Below are 15,294 nucleotides of genomic sequence, written 5' to 3' on the forward strand. Positions count from 1 at the left end.
CTCCTAACAAGGAAACTTTGCGCCTCAGGAGCGACCGCTCTGGAGAAGCCGGCAGCGCGCCTGTGCGAGAGGGTGCGGTGGTGACTGCCTGCGCTTGCGCACCAGGGCGTGGCGTCAACCTGCGCTTGCGCGGCGCGGCGCTGCGGAGACCGTTGGCTCATTTGCATGTCCCCGCCTCGCGCGGCGGCGGCCAAGGCGGTGGCTGAAGAGTCTCAGGCGTCGGCGGGGGTGGCTCCGCACGCGGTAGGCTCCTGATGAGGCCCAGGCCCTAGCGTCGTCAGTGGGTGGGTCCCGGGGTGGGGGGTGCATTCTGGCTCCGGGTCCCCGGGATTGCGCCCCAGCCTCGGCCCTCGGGCCGCGTAGCGGCCGCATCCGGAAGGGTCGCCTGTGGGGGGCAGTCTGCGGCCTCCTGGGTTTGACGCCCCTTTTTCTTCGTCCTCGAGGCCTAGAGCAGGTGGGCCACACCCGAAGGGGTTCTTTCGTTTTCTTGCTCATGTCCTTTCTCGTGAGGCGATCACAGAGGCCGGGTGCTGTGCCCGGCCCTATGCCATTTTTAATGGCTTCAGTCCCTGCAATAGCCCCCACCATCAGCTTCCCATTTCATAGATGATAAAACGGAGGCACAGAAAGATTAGCTCGCGTGATTTCGTCTCTGGCCGCCTAGCCCGAAGACCCTTCGCCAGTAAAGAAAAAGGGGCGCCCTAGGAAAAGGGCTGAAGTGTGGAAAAGGAGGTGATGGTTATAAAGAAGACTAAGGCAGTCAGGCGCAGGATTGGATCTTGAGTTGGAGGTTTCAAGTTGGAAGGAATATCTTGGCTGTTAAGCACGGGATATCACAGGATTCCTCGGTGTTGCTTCTTTCTCAGTCTTTTTCTATTTAGTCTTCAGGCTTTGTCCCCACAACTAGTGTTTGCCAGGTTCCAGTCTGGGCTGATTGACCTTGAGTGAGTCACTTAAACTGAGGCTACCATTTCTTCTTCTGTTTAGTGTCATTCATAATAGGATCCACTTCACTAGGTTGTTGAAAGTCACCGAGATCAGGGAGTTCCTTCCCTATAATTCTGTCACTAGTTCATTGTCACTAGTCAGGAATTCCTCCAAGCGGCTTCTCTCTGAGAGGAAGTCAGTTCTTAGAAACGTGTCCGGTAGCCCTGATTGGGAAGATAACAATTACATTTTAACTAACCATCATGTGAGAGAGAGAGTTATGCTCTCATTCCCCTACACTGTTATGTTCAGTTGTGTGTGTTGCTTATTTTTCCTAATTTTTACTTATTTTTTATTTTTCTTCAGTGAGAAGCGGGGAGGCAGACTCCTGCATGCACCGTGACTGGGAGGTATCCTCCCAGCAAACCCCCTACTAAGCCATGCTGCCCATCTGGGGCATTGCTCCATTGCTGGGCAACTGAGTCACTTTTAGTGCCTGAGGCAGAGGCCATGGAGCCAATCTCATTCTAGGCCAACTTGCTAGACCAATCTAGCCATGGCGGTGGGAGGAGAAGTGAGAGAGGAGAGGGAGGGTTGTAGAAGCAGATGGTCACTTCTCCTGTGTGCCCTGACCAGGAATCGAACTTGAGAAGTCCATATGCAGGGCGAACGCCCTACCACTGAGCCAACCAACCAGGGCTGTGTGTTGCTTCTTGCAGTCTTCCAGCAATCGCAGGAGATGAGGATTTCTTTCGTAGAGATTTTAAAGAATTCTGAGGAAATGGGCTCAGAAAAGCAAAATAACTTGTCCAGTCCGATTATCATGCTTGTCTTGCTCCTCAGCCAACACAGACCTGTGAGCTGTGTGAGCACAGAGGCCCCTTAAAATAATCTGACCTTTTGCCTGACCAGGCGGTGGCGCAGTAGATAGAGCATGGGACTGGGATGTGGAGGACCCAGGTTCGAGACCCCGAGGTTGCCAGCTTGAGTGCCGGCTCATCTGGTTTGAGCAAAGTTCACCAGCTTGGACCCAAGGTCGCTGGCTCGAGCAAGAGGTTACTCGGTCTGCTGAAGGCCCACGGTCAAGGCACATGAGAAAGCAATCAATGAACAATTAAGGTGTCGCAACGAAAAACTAATGATTGATGCTTCTCATCTCTCTCCATTCCTGTCTGTCTGTCCCTGTCTATCCCTTTCTCTGACTCTCTCTCTGTCTCTGTTAAAAATAATAATAATAATAATAATAATAATAATCTGACCTTTTCTCTGAAGTACTGTGCTGGATTATGGAATACTGCTTTATTGCACTGAGGATTAGATGAAACACAGAGCTGGCTCTCAGAGCATTAGTTGTCATTTTCCTTTTTTTTTTAAAATTAATTTATTTCATTTTAGAGAGAGAGAGAGAAAGGGGAGAGGAGCAGGATGCTTCAACTCCCATACGTGCCTTGACTTGGCAAGCCCAGGGTTTTGAACTGGCAACCTCAGCATTCCAGATCAACGCTTTATCCACTGTGCCACCACAAGTCAGGCTCCCTTTTTTTTTAATAACAAAGTTTATTTAGAAAGTCACAGAGGCAGAAGAAATGAGCTCAGGAAACAAGTTACAAAGGCAAAAGAAGGGGCCCTTGGAGTTGAGGAAAAAGAGAGAAGCAAAGAAAACACCCCTGAGAGAAGGGGGTGGGGAAAGGCCAGGCTTGCTCCAAAGAGAGAGCCACCTAGTTGTCTTTCTTAGTGTCTTTTTTTCATCTCTGGCTACAGATCAGAGAAACATGGCAGCTAGGAGAATTGCCCAGGAGACTTTTGATGTCATATTACAAGAAAAAGCTAACCGATATCACATGGACCCCAGTGGTGAAGCTGTAGGCAAACCTCTGCAATTTAAAGCTCAAGGTAAATTAAATTGCTTGATTGCGGGGGTAATTGGGCTTTAGGGTCAGAGCAGGAGGATTTCAGTCTCTTGGGCAAACTATGTGACTCCTCAATGCTATATTCCTTATTTGTTAAAGGAAGATGAAATTTTCTCTGGGTCTGGTTGTTAAATCACTATGTAGAAGAAGGTATTGTCATTAATTGAAGAACTTTCCCAGAAACTATCCCCCACCTAGAGATGGGTTCTTCCTGTATTTTTTTTTTTTTTTTACAGAGACAGAGTGAGTCAGAGAGAGAGATAGACAGGGACAGACAGACAGGAACGGAGAGAGATGAGAAGCATCAATCATTAGTTTTTCATTGTGCATTGCAACACCTTAGTTGTTCATTGATTGCTTTCTCATATGTGCCTTGACCGTGGGCCTTCAGCAGACCGAGCAAACCCCTGCTGGAGCCAGCGACCTTGGGTTCAAGCTGGTGGGCTTGTCCTCAAACCAGGTGAGCCCACAGTTAAGCTGGCGACCTGGGGTCTTGAACCCGGGTCCTCTGCATCCCAGTCCGACGCTCTATCCACTGCGCCACTTTCTGGTCAGGCTCTTCCTGTATTTTTTTGAAGTGAGAAGCAGGGAGGCAGAGAGACAGACTCCTGCATGTACCCAACTGGGATCCACCTGGCAAGCCCACTAGGGGGCGATGCTCGGCCCCTCTGGGGCATTACTCTTGTAGTCTGAGTCATTCTAGTGCTTGAGAGGGAGGCCATGGAGCCATCCCCATCACCCAGGCCAACTTTGCTCTAGTAAAGCCTTGGCTGTGGGAAGGGTAGAGAGAGAGAGAGAGAAAGGAGAGGGGGAAGGGTGGAGAAGCAGATGGGTGCGTCTCCTGTGTGCCCTGGTCGGGAATTGAGCCCAGGACTTCCACATGCTGGACCAACGCTCTACTGCTGAGGCAACTGGCCAGGGCTAAAGATTGGTTCTTGAATCAATTTCCTGGCTCCATCCTTACCACCACCACTCAGGTTTGAGCTCTTACCAGTTCTGGTCTGGATTATTTCAGTAATCTCCTCCTGAATGGTCTCTCAGCTTCTGGCTTCAGTTCCCTCAAATTGCCCTGACTACAGATCTAATTTATGCCAAACTGCTTGGATTCTTGGGGCTCCCCACTTTGGGGTTACATCCTCAGATAACTGCAGGAGCAGCAAGGTAAAAGGATGTGTGCAAGACTGGAGGGTGGGGTGAGGGGCTATAAGACTGCTAACAATAGGCCCTGCCTGAAAACATTTCCCTTTGGAAAATTTTGAAACTCCATGCCAACAGAATAAAAAATGGTGCCCACTCAGATTACAGGGCCGCTTGGAGGTTCCTCACTACCACACACAAGGCTGCAAACCCTTACTCCTTGCTTGGGGCTTTGTGTTTCAGTGATACTGTGCCACCTCTCTGTGCTTTGAATCTCTCCTCATTCCAGTTCTGCCTGATTGATTCCTCGGCCACTAAGACCCTGCTCACAGGTACCTTCCCCCAGGAAGTCCCAGCAGGCCTTTTGGTTGATTTGGTTGCCCTTCCTGACCCCAGGGAAGTACACTGTGCACTCACTTCTCTGCTGTGCACTGGCCTCTTTCAGACCTTGTCCCTGGATCTGTGCGGTTTGCTGCTACACCAGCCCCTGAGCCAATCTTGTCATGGAGGAGGGTTTCTCAGCATTGGTTGAGTGAATCTTAAATGTTTGCAGTAGGGATAACTGTTGTTACATGCTTTGGACCTGGAGAAACTAATTGAGTTTTTTGTTTTTTGTTTTTTTTGTTTTTTTTTTCTTCATTTTTTTTCTGAAGCTGGAAACAGGGAGAGACAGTCAGACAGACTCCCGCATGCGCCCGACCGGGATCCACCCGGCACGCCCACCATGGGGCGACGCTCTGCCCACCAGGGGGCGATGCTCTGCCCATCCTGGGTGTCGCCATGTTGCGACCAGAGCCACTCTAGCGCCTGAGGCAGAGGCCACAGAGCCATCCCCAGCGCCTGGGCCATCTTTGCTCCAATGGAGCCTTGGCTGTGGGAGGGGAGGAGAGAGACAGAGAGGAAAGCGCGGCGGAGGGGTGGAGAAGCAAATGGGCGCTTCTCCTGTGTGCCCTGGCCGGGAATCGAACCCGGGTCCTCCGCACGCTAACTAATTGAGTTTTAAAAAGTTATATGATTGGCCTGACCTGTGGTGGCGCAGTGGATAAAGCATCGACCTGGAAATGCTGAGGTTGCTGATTCGAAACCCTGGGCTTGCCTGGTCAAGGCATATATGGGAGTTGATGCTTCCAGCTCCTCCCCCCTTCTCTCTCTCTGTCTCTCTCTCTTCCTCTCTCTCTCCTCTCTAAAAATGAATAAATAAAAAAAAAAGTTATATGATTGAAAGAATTAAGAAATAATAGTTAAGAGCCCTGGCCGGTTGGCTCAGCGGTAGAGCGGCGGCCTAGCGTGCGGAGGACCCGGGTTTGATTCCCGGCCAGGGCACATAGGAGAAGCGCCCATTTGCTTCTCCACCCCTCCGCCGCGCCTTCCTCTCTGTCTCTCTCTTCCCCTCCCGCAGCCAAGGCTCCATTGGAGCAAAGATGGCCCGGGCGCTGGGGATGGCTCTGTGGCCTCTGCCCCAGGCGCTAGAGTGGCTCTGGTCGCAACATGGTGACACCCAGGAGGGTCGCAACATGGCGACGCCCAGGATGGGCAGAGCATCGCCCCCTGGTGGGCAGAGCGTCGCCCCCTGGTGGGCGTGCCGGGTGGATCCCGGTCGGGCGCATGCGGGAGTCTGTCTGACTGTCTCTCCCTGTTTCCAGCTTCAGAAAAATGCAAAAAAAAAAAAAAGAAATAGTTAAGAGTAAAATGTAAAAGCCTTCTTAGCTGCTTCTTTAACCCACAGAAGTAACCATATTTGTTGTGTGGTCTATGCATTCTTCAGTTTTAGTAATAGTAATCCTGAACTTGTGTGTGTATGTGTACACACACAAATATATATCTGTATGTACATATGTATGCATGTATATGTATATATAGAGATTAATCTGGTATTTTTTTAAAGGAATTAGTTGGTTTTTTGTTTTTATTTATTTATTACAGAGACAGAGAGAGGGATAGACAGGGACAGACAGACGGGAACGGAGAGAGATGAGAAGCATCAGTCATTAGTTTTTTTTTTGTTTTGTTGTGTTTTTTGTATTTTTCTGAAGCTGGAAATGGGGAGAGACAGTCAGACAGACTCCCGCATGCGCCCGACCGGGATCCACCTGGAACGCCCACCAGGGGCAGACGCTCTGCCCCCCAGGGGGCGATGCTCTGCCCCTCCGGTGCTCTGCCGAGACCAGAGCCACTCTAGTGCCTGGGGCAGAGGCCAAGGAGCCATCCCCAGCGCCCGGGCCATCTTTGCTCCAATGGAGCCTTGGCTGCGGGAGGGGAAGAGAGAGACAGAGAGGAAGGGGGGGAGGTGGAGAAGCAAATGGGCGCTTCTCCTATGTGCCCTGGCCGGGAATCGAACCCGGGTCCCCCGCACGCCAGGCCGACACTCTACCGCTGAACCAACCGGCCAGGGTCAGTCATTAGTTTTTCATTGCGCGTTGCAACACCTTACTTAGTTCATTGATTGCTTTCTCATACGTGCCTTGACCGGGGGCCTTTAGTAGACTGAGTAACTAACCCCTTGCTGGAGCCAGCGACCTTGGGTTCAAGCGGGTGAGCTTTTGCTCAAACCAGATGAGCCTGCTCTCAAGCTGGTGACCTTGGGGTCTCGAACCTGGGTCCTCTGCATCCCAGTCCGATGCTCTATCCACTGCGTCACCCCCTGGTCAGGCAAATCTTGGTATTTTTGACCCTAGCTGGTGGCTCAAGTGGATAATGTCAGCCCAGTGTATGGACGTCCCAGGTTTGATTCTGGGTCAGGGCATACAGGAGAAGTGACCATCTGCTTCTCCCCCCTCCCTCTCCCTCTTCTCTCCCTCTTCCCCCCTTCTTCCCTCCTTAATCTCCCCTTCCTCCCTTTCTTCCTCCCTTCTTCCACCCCTTCTTCATCCCCTTCTTTCCTCCTTCCCCTTCTGCAGCCAGTGGCTTACTTGGTTTGAGTGTGGTCGCAGATACTAAGGATAGCTCCACTGGAGTGCATCAGCCTCAGGGGCCAAAAATAGCTCAGTACTCAAGCATCGGCCCAAGATGGAGTTGCTGGGTGGATCCTGGTCTGAGCATGTGTGGGAGTCTGCCTCACTATTTCCCCTCTCTTTATTTAGAGACCAGTACCTATCTTGTTACTTCAAGAAAGTTAAGTTTGGGCAGGAGTAAAACCAAGCAGTATGCTAGATGGTTCTGGAACCATCTTTTTGTCATTGAGCTACATGGTTCATCAGTTGGACTTTCTGTCTGTTCTACTCTGCACTTTTCCAGTTTACAAGGTATCAAAAAAATCTTGTTGTGGCCTGACCATGCGGTGGTGCAGCAGAGAGAGCATCGGACTGAGACACGGAAGATCCAGGTTCGAGACCCCGAGGTCGCCAGCTTGAGCGCGGGCTCATCTGGTTTGAGCAAGGCTCACCAGCTGGGACCCAAGGTCGCTGGCTTGAGCAAGGGGTTACTCGGTCTGCTGAAGGCCCATAGTCAAGGCACATATGAGAAAGCGATCAATGAACAACTAAGGTGTCGCATAGAAAAACTGATGATTGATGCTTCTCATCTCTTTTGTTCCTGTCTGTTTGTCCCTATCAATCCCTCTCTCTGACTCTCTATCTCTGTAAAAAAAAAAAAAGAAAAAAAAAATCTTGTTGTGTAGAAACCAGCCACAACTCTACCTCTAATGCTACTTCCCTCACTACGGCATCAGTAGCCACAACTCTACCTCTAATGCTACTTCCCTCACTACGGCATCAGTAGCCATCACTACCTAAATTATCCCAGTGGACTCCTTGCTGGAACATCCACATTCACTCTTGTCCCTTTTGGTCTATTCCTTTTAGTAGTCAGTGAGGTTATTCCTCTGCTCTGAGTCCTTCTATGGCTTTACTTCTTACTCAGAGTACTCTAGCATCCCTTTGAGAGCCTGACTTGATCTGGTACCTTCCTTCTGTCCGCAACTCCCTAAATTTGTTGCACATTAGAATCATCTGGGAACCTTTTAAAAACCCTGATACTGTCTGACCAGGCGGTGGCGCAGTGGATAGAGCGTCCGACTGGGATGCGGAAGACCCAGGTTCGAGACCCCAAGGTCGCCAGCTTGAGAGCAGGCTCATCTGGTTTGATCAAAAAGCTTACCAGCTTGAGCCCAAGGTCGCTGGCTCAAGCAAGGGGTTACTCAGTCTGCTGAAGGCCCCCGGTCAAGGCACATATGAGAAAGCAATCAATGAACAACTAAGGTGTCGCAACACACAACGAAAAACTAAGATTGATGCTTCTCATCTCTCTGTTCCTGTCTGTCCCTGTCTATCCCTCTCTCTGGCTCTCTCTCTTTCTCTGTCTCTGTAAAAAAAAGAAAAAGAAAGAAAAAAAAATAAAGTAGACTATAAAAAAAAAGAAACAAAAAAACCCTGAAACTCACGTCATACCACATGAAAATTAATTGAATTAGGATGCCTGGGGGTCCCCAAGGGACTCCAATATATAGCAATGTTTAGGAGTTACCTTCTTACCACTTTGCTCTTCATTCTCTCTGGCATATTCGTCCCCTGCTGGTTCCACCTCAGGTTTGTACCCACACTCCCTCTGCCTGGAAGGCTCCCCCATAACTGCATAGTGTGGCCCCTCATGCTAGGTCTCCATTGTTCAGTATATTGACAGAGCTGCCCTCCTCACTCAGCCTATCTGAAAATAGCTTTCCTCTCAAGGTTCTGTCCGCTTGATATTTTTTATAGGCACTTCCTGATACCTTTTGATTTTTTTTTTTTTTTTTTTTTTTTTTTTTTTTTTGTGGGCCATCATCTTTAATCCTAGCTTGCACCTGGCAGGCAAGAAATACACACAGTGGGAAAACACTTCCCTTTCCATTCAGGGCTCCCAAAGCCACTGACATATCCAAGTTTCCTAGAATCAAAGGTTTCTAGCTCACTAGCCTTATTCACCTCTGTTTCCCATCTCTTTCTCTCTGCACAGACTCTACACAAACTGGCTTCTCCTTCAGCACTCCGCCATCTTGGCTGCTTCTCCTGGCCTCCTCCACGAGGCCTTTCTCTGCTCTCTTTTCTTTACTCTCTCCTCTAATGCTAATCTCAGGAACCAAGAGCACCTTTTGAATTTTTGTTTATTGTTGGCTCCCTCAAATGACAAGTGCAGGAGAGCAGGGACGGTGCTGTTTCCTTTCCCTGCTACACCTTCAAGTAGAGCAGTGCCCACACACAATGGGTGCTCAGTAAGTACTGTTGAGCAGATAAACTTGGATTTACATTATTATTTGGCTTCCTTTGGCCTCACCCATTGCTACCTCAGGGCATCTCTCTCTATTTTCTTTTCATTTAACTTTACTAGGTAATTGATTCTGATTCAAAAGTTAGACACACTGTGCAAAGTCTCCCTGAGGCTTGTAGTTCACTTATGTTCCTACCTTCTTACAGAATTTCTTTGTATATGAATAAGCAAATGCAAATAGAAGTTCCTGGGGTTTTTTTTAACACAGGAGGATGAAAGCACACACTATTTAGTTCCCATTGTGGCCTCTTTTGATAGCTTGTTTAGTTATTACCTTCTCCCTTGTCTTCTTTAGTCTTTGTTTTTTCAGAGGATTGGTTAGCCCATTGGACTTTTCCAAGGAAGAGTATCAGCATGCTTTGAGTTAGATGCTCAGCTATGGCCCAGTCAGCTGTGGTGGTGCAGTGTTAGATGTGGCTCCTGTCACCTGTGGGCTGAGAGTTCCTGCAAATAGGCAAGGAGGACAGGCAACCTCCAGAAAACCCACGTGCTTTGTGATAGAGGTAGAAATACACAAGTGTTCCTGTCACAGTAAAGAAATCCAAGTTAGGCCCTGGCTGGGTAGCTCAGTTGGTTAGATCGTTATAATATACCAAGATTGCGCATTCAATCTCTGGTCAGGGCACATGCAAGAATTGACCAATAAAAGTATGAATGGGTGGAACAACAAATCGATGTTTCTCTTCCACTCTCTCAAATCAATCAAGTAAAAAGAAAAAAAGAAGTTCAGTTTATTTTAGGACCAGACACCCTTACTTGAGTCTAAAAGATGACTTGTAGTCTGACCAGGTGGTGGCACAGTGGATAGAGCGTGGGACTGGGATGTGGAGGACCCAGGTTCGGGACCCAGATGTTGCCAGTTTGAGCGCAGGCTCATCTGGTTTGGGCAGGGCCCACCAGCTTGAGCCCAGGGTCGCTGACTCGAGCAAGGGGTCACTCGGTCTGCTGTAGCCCCCCCCCCCCCCCCCCCGTTAAGGCACATGAGAAATCAATCAGTGAACAACTGAGGAGCCGCAACAAAGAATTGATGTTTCTCATCTCTCTCACTTCCTGTCTGTCTGTCCCTCTCTGACTCTGTCTCTGTCACACACACACAAAAAAAGATGACTTGTAAACCAGATGACTACCAAGCCAGGACAGGAGATCTACTGTATTTCCCATGTATAAGACACTTTTTTGGGAAAAATTTGGTGTCTAAAAACTGAGTACATCTTAAACAGTGGTTGTAGACTTTTTTACCTGCATTTCCTGCTTTTTCACGCTTGTTTTTGCACTCATTGTTGAATACAGTGATTTGTCATCAGACACAGATGAGGACAAGCTAATGGATGGGAGTTTTAACAGTGATGAGGAGTTGTATAAATTTTATAATGAATAAAACTTGAGTTCAATAACTTCATGTAGTACATTTTTTTTCAAAATTTGAGCCCCAAAATTAGGGTGTGTCTTATACATGGGAGCTAGTCTTATACATCTACCCAGCCTTGGTATACTATCATTAGGGCAGATGCAGGCCCAATGCTTATAGGCCTCTTTTCTTTATATAAAGTAGTAAATCCAGATGTTTAAGGAAAACCACAAACATTTTTGATGTTGACAACAAATAGAAATTTGTAACGTGTACTCCAGCAGATAAAACAAGCTAGCTGGTAGTTTGTGGACTGTCCATTTGCGCACTCTGGTCTAAAGTATCTTTGTGTTTCCTTTTGGTTTATTTCAGATCTTATAAGGACACTCCCAAGAGTCAGAGCAGATATGTATGATGACATTCATGGTGACAACATATATACTGTGGGTGGATCTGTAGCTCACTCTCGAGATGCTGGGAGAGAAGGCCTGAGAGGTGATGTGTTTCCAGGACCTCCCTTCAGATCAGGCAACCCTTCCGTAAGTGAAGACAATTACTTTCGCAAAGAATGTGGCCGGGATCTGGAATTTTCCCACCCTGACTCCCGAGACCAGATCTTTGGCCACCGGAAATTGGGACACTTCCGTTCTCCGGACTGGAAATTTACACTTCGTGGCTCTTGGGAACAAGACTTTGGCCACCCAATTTCTCAAGAATCGTCTTGGTCGCAGGAGTATAATTTTGGTCCTTCTGCACTAGTGGGGGACTTTGGGTCTTCCAGGCTGATTGAAAAAGAGTGTTTAGAGAAAGAGAGTCGGAGTTACGACATGGACCATCCTGGGGAAGCAGACTCTGTACTCAGGGGCAGCAGTCAAGCCCAGGGCAGAGGTCAAGGTCTAAACATTGTTGATCAGGAGGGTCTCCTCTTAGGAAAGGGGGACTCTCAGGGCCTGCTCACACCTAAAGGGGGGGCCGGAAAACTTGTCACGCTGAGAAATGTGAGCACAAAAAAAGTACCTGCTATAAATCGTATTACTTCCAAAACTCAGGGCAGTAACCAAATCCAGAAAGCCACCCCAAGTTCTGATGTAGCCCTCGGGACAAACCCAGGAATGGAAGATATTCAGTTCCCCACTCAGAAGATCCCTCTAGGGCTCAGTCTAAAGGATATTCGGCTCCCAAGAAGAAAGATGAGCTTCGACCTCATAGATAAGTCTGATGTTTTTTCAAGATTTGGGATAGAAATAATCAAATGGGCAGGATTCCATACCATAAAAGATGATGTTAAATTTTCCCAGCTTTTTCAGACTCTCTTTGAACTTGAAACTGAAACCTGTGCTAAAATGCTCGCCTCATTTAAATGCTCCTTAAAACCAGAGCACAGAGATTTTTGCTTTTTTACTATCAAATTTTTAAAGCACTCTGCTTTGAAAACACCCAGAGTTGATAATGAGTTTTTAAACATGCTTTTAGACAAAGGTGCTGTGAAGACCAAAAATTGCTTTTTTGAAATAATAAAGCCCTTTGACAAGTACATAATGAGGCTTCAAGACCGGCTTCTTAAGAGTGTCACACCCCTGCTTATGGCCTGCAATGCCTATGAGCTAAGTGTCAAAATGAAGACCCTTAGCAACCCCCTGGACTTGGCTATTGCACTAGAGACCACCAATTCTCTCTGCCGGAAATCTTTGGCACTTTTGGGACAGACATTTTCTTTGGCCTCTTCTTTCCGACAGGAAAAAATATTAGAAGCTGTTGGCCTCCAAGATGTAGCTCCCTCTCCTGCTGCATTTCCAAACTTTGAAGACTCCACTCTGTTTGGGAGAGAGTACATAGATCACCTAAAGGCCTGGCTGGTCAGCAGTGGGTGTCCACTTCAGGTCAAGAAAGCTGAACCTGAGCCAAGCCGAGATGAGAAAACAGTTCCTCCTACCAAACCTGAAATTCAGACCAAGGCTCTGAGTGGTCTGAGTGATGATAAGGAAAGCAGTGAAAGTTTGTATTTGTTGTGATTTATTTCTTTTTCATGTGTTTTTTGTTGTTTTTTTTGTAATATCTCTTACTTTCTGAAGCTTTTACATAAAGTTGTTTAGCCAACTGAAAACAAATCAGAATTTTAGCAGAAAACTCACATTAGCCAATATACATGTCTGCCATTCATTTCATAACCATGTATGAGGAATCTTCCATTTATCACAGAAGTTCTTAGACTCTGCTTTGGGAATCTGATGAGAAGCTACAGTTTTTTTATTGTCTGTTTGTTGTTTTATTTTGTGTTTTTCTGAAGTGAGAAGTGGGGAGGCAAAGAGACAGACTCCCACATGTACCCGACTGGGATCCACCCAGCATGTTCACCAGGGCATGATGATCTTTCCATCTGGGGCGTTGCTCTGTTGCAACTGGAGCCATTCTAGCGCCTGAGGCAGAGGCCATTGTGCCATCCTCAGCTCTGGGGCCAACTTTTGCTCCAATGGAGCCTTGGCTGTGGGAGGGGAAGAGAAAGAGAAAGGAGAGGGGGAAGCAGATGGGCACTTCTGTGTGCCTTGGCCAGGAATTAGACCTGGGACTTCCACATGCCGGGCCTACACTCTATCACTGAGCCAACCACGCTCTACCACTGAGCCAACCGGCCAGGGCTGAGAAGCTACAGCTTTTGCTGTGAAAAATGCATGTGTATTTTTCAAATGTTGCCTGCATGTTCTGGGGGTTTGTACCATCCTGCAGCCAAGATTAAGAGACCCGGCCTGACCTGTGGTGGCGCAGTGGATAAAGCGTCAACCTGGAACGCTGAGGTCACCGGTTCAAAACCCTGGGCTTGCCTGGTCAAGGCACATATGGGAGTTGATGCTTCCTGCTCCTCCCCCCCCTCTAAAACTTAATAAAAATAAAATAAAATAAAGATTATGAGACCCTATTCTAACAGCCCCTGCCCCCCTCCTCAAGTATTCCCAAAAGGAAAAGTAAATGCTGGGCACTGTCTCAGAGGAGACCCTAGGTTACTGAGAAAAAGAAATCACAAAAACTAACCCCTTCTGTGCTGAAATTAAGGAGGATGTAGGAGAGATTACAACCTTGCCTAGCTTGGAGTTGGGAGGCTTAAGGGAATCTGTATTTGTGCTGTATTGAGGAATGGATAGGGGTCAGCCAGGTTGATCCAGGTAACAGAGGCACCCTCTCACTTTTCTAGACTGGCTAAAGGTCAACAGAAAACTTAGGTACACTAGGTAACCTGCAGTTAGCATTTGGCTTACAAGGAAGGGAGCAGGCCGGTAAGGAGGTAATAGACATGACTGGCTGGTGTTCCTTATCCATCTAAGCCCAAATCTTCCAGAGCTTATGTGTATACGTAGTGGCCATGTTCTTCTCCTGATACAGTGTTTTGGTTGGTTGGTTGGTTTTTTGCTTCCATTGCCCCAATCCAGTGGGAAAGTCTCATTTGTTACTGAATCTCTTCACTACTCTACACCCTGTGGAGTCTCAACTGCACAAGCACTAGTAGGCAGATGGGCAGCCACACCTATTCCCGGAGAAGGGAGCCTTCCAGAAGCAGGTTCAGGGCAAAGTAGGCCCCTTCCTCCGCAGTCCCCTCAAAGTGGTGGAGCAGGTACTCAGTGTAATAATGATACTGGAGGAAAAAGTCACTTGTAATCTAAAGTTGCCCACCACTGTCCCCTTGTGGTACTGTTAGGCAGGTGGGCCTGTCGGTGCAGTCCTGCTATATGAAATTACTAACACCTACTCTTTGTCAAAGGTCCTTCCTGTGTTTCTATAGCACTCACTGGGTCATAGTATTTTTTTTTTTTTTTTTGTATTTTTCTGAAGCTGGAAACGGAGAGACAGACAGACTCCCGCATGCGCCCGACCGGGATCCACCCAGCACGCCCACCAGGGGACAACGCTCTGCCCACCACGGAGCGATGCTCCGCCCCTCCGGGGCGTGGCTTTGTTGCGACCAGAGCCACTCCAGCGCCTGGGGCACAGGCTAAGGAGCCATCCCCAGCGCCCGGGCTATCTTTGCTCCAATGGAGCCTTGACTGCGGGAGGGGAAGAGAGAGACAGGGAGGAAGGAGAGGGGGAGGGGTGGAGAAGCAGATGGGCGCTTCTCCTGTGTGCCCTGGCCGGGAATTAAACCCGGGACTTCTGCACGCCAGACCGACGCTCTACCACTGAGCAAACCGGCCAGGGCCTGGGTCATAGTATTGACCTAACAAATTATCTCACCTTTTCCTTGATGTTGGACTCTTGCTGTCTTTTTACTATAGGCTTCTGAGGCTGAGCAGAGCCAGGCTCCCTTGTAATTGGCATCTGCAAGGGCTATGTGGACAGCAGGTGAATAGCACCAGTACTGCCATATCACTGTTTTCATTACAGTATGTTAGAAACACTGGAATGACACCTTTGGTTGAGTTTGTTGATTTTTTTTTTCATTATTATTTTTACATCGTCCTGTAAAAGGATATAGTCTCAGAAGGATTGCTGGGACCTACCTTCTGGCCTTTGCTGTGGTCATCTTCTCTACAGATGGTTGCAGTGACTTACAAATTGTGTTTGTTTCTGAAAGCTTCTGATTTTTTTTTTTTTGATTTTTTTTTCTTTTTTTTTTTCTGAAGCTAGAAACGGGGAGAGACAGTCAGACAGACTCCCGCATGCGCCCGATCCACCTGGCACGCCCACCAGGGGCAAAACTCTGCCCCTCCAGGGCGTCGCTCTGCGGCGACCAGAGCCACTCTA

The 15,294-nt window shown here is 48.2% G+C and overlaps 1 protein-coding gene across 7 annotated transcripts in view; it reads left to right on the top strand.

Moving 5' to 3' along the window:
• Positions 1-15,294, top strand: part of SUGP2 (SURP and G-patch domain containing 2) — a 39,383-nt gene that overhangs the window by 126 nt on the left and 23,963 nt on the right. For 4 of the 7 annotated variants that reach the window (XM_066268614.1, XM_066268595.1, XM_066268653.1 and 1 more), the window contains exons 1-3: positions 167-243; positions 2,689-2,820; positions 10,936-12,558. In XM_066268614.1, the coding sequence (XP_066124711.1) occupies positions 2,700-2,820; positions 10,936-12,558 (1,744 nt within the window). In that variant the 5' untranslated portion in view covers positions 167-243; positions 2,689-2,699. Of the gene's footprint in view, positions 1-100; positions 244-324; positions 455-2,688; positions 2,821-10,935; positions 12,559-15,294 lie in introns of those variants that run through there. The other 3 variants (XM_066268634.1, XM_066268644.1, XM_066268624.1) reach the window with 3 other exon arrangements.

Source organism: Saccopteryx bilineata, chromosome 1 (genome assembly GCF_036850765.1).
Source record: "Saccopteryx bilineata isolate mSacBil1 chromosome 1, mSacBil1_pri_phased_curated, whole genome shotgun sequence".
NCBI classification, from domain to species: Eukaryota; Metazoa; Chordata; class Mammalia; order Chiroptera; family Emballonuridae; genus Saccopteryx; species Saccopteryx bilineata.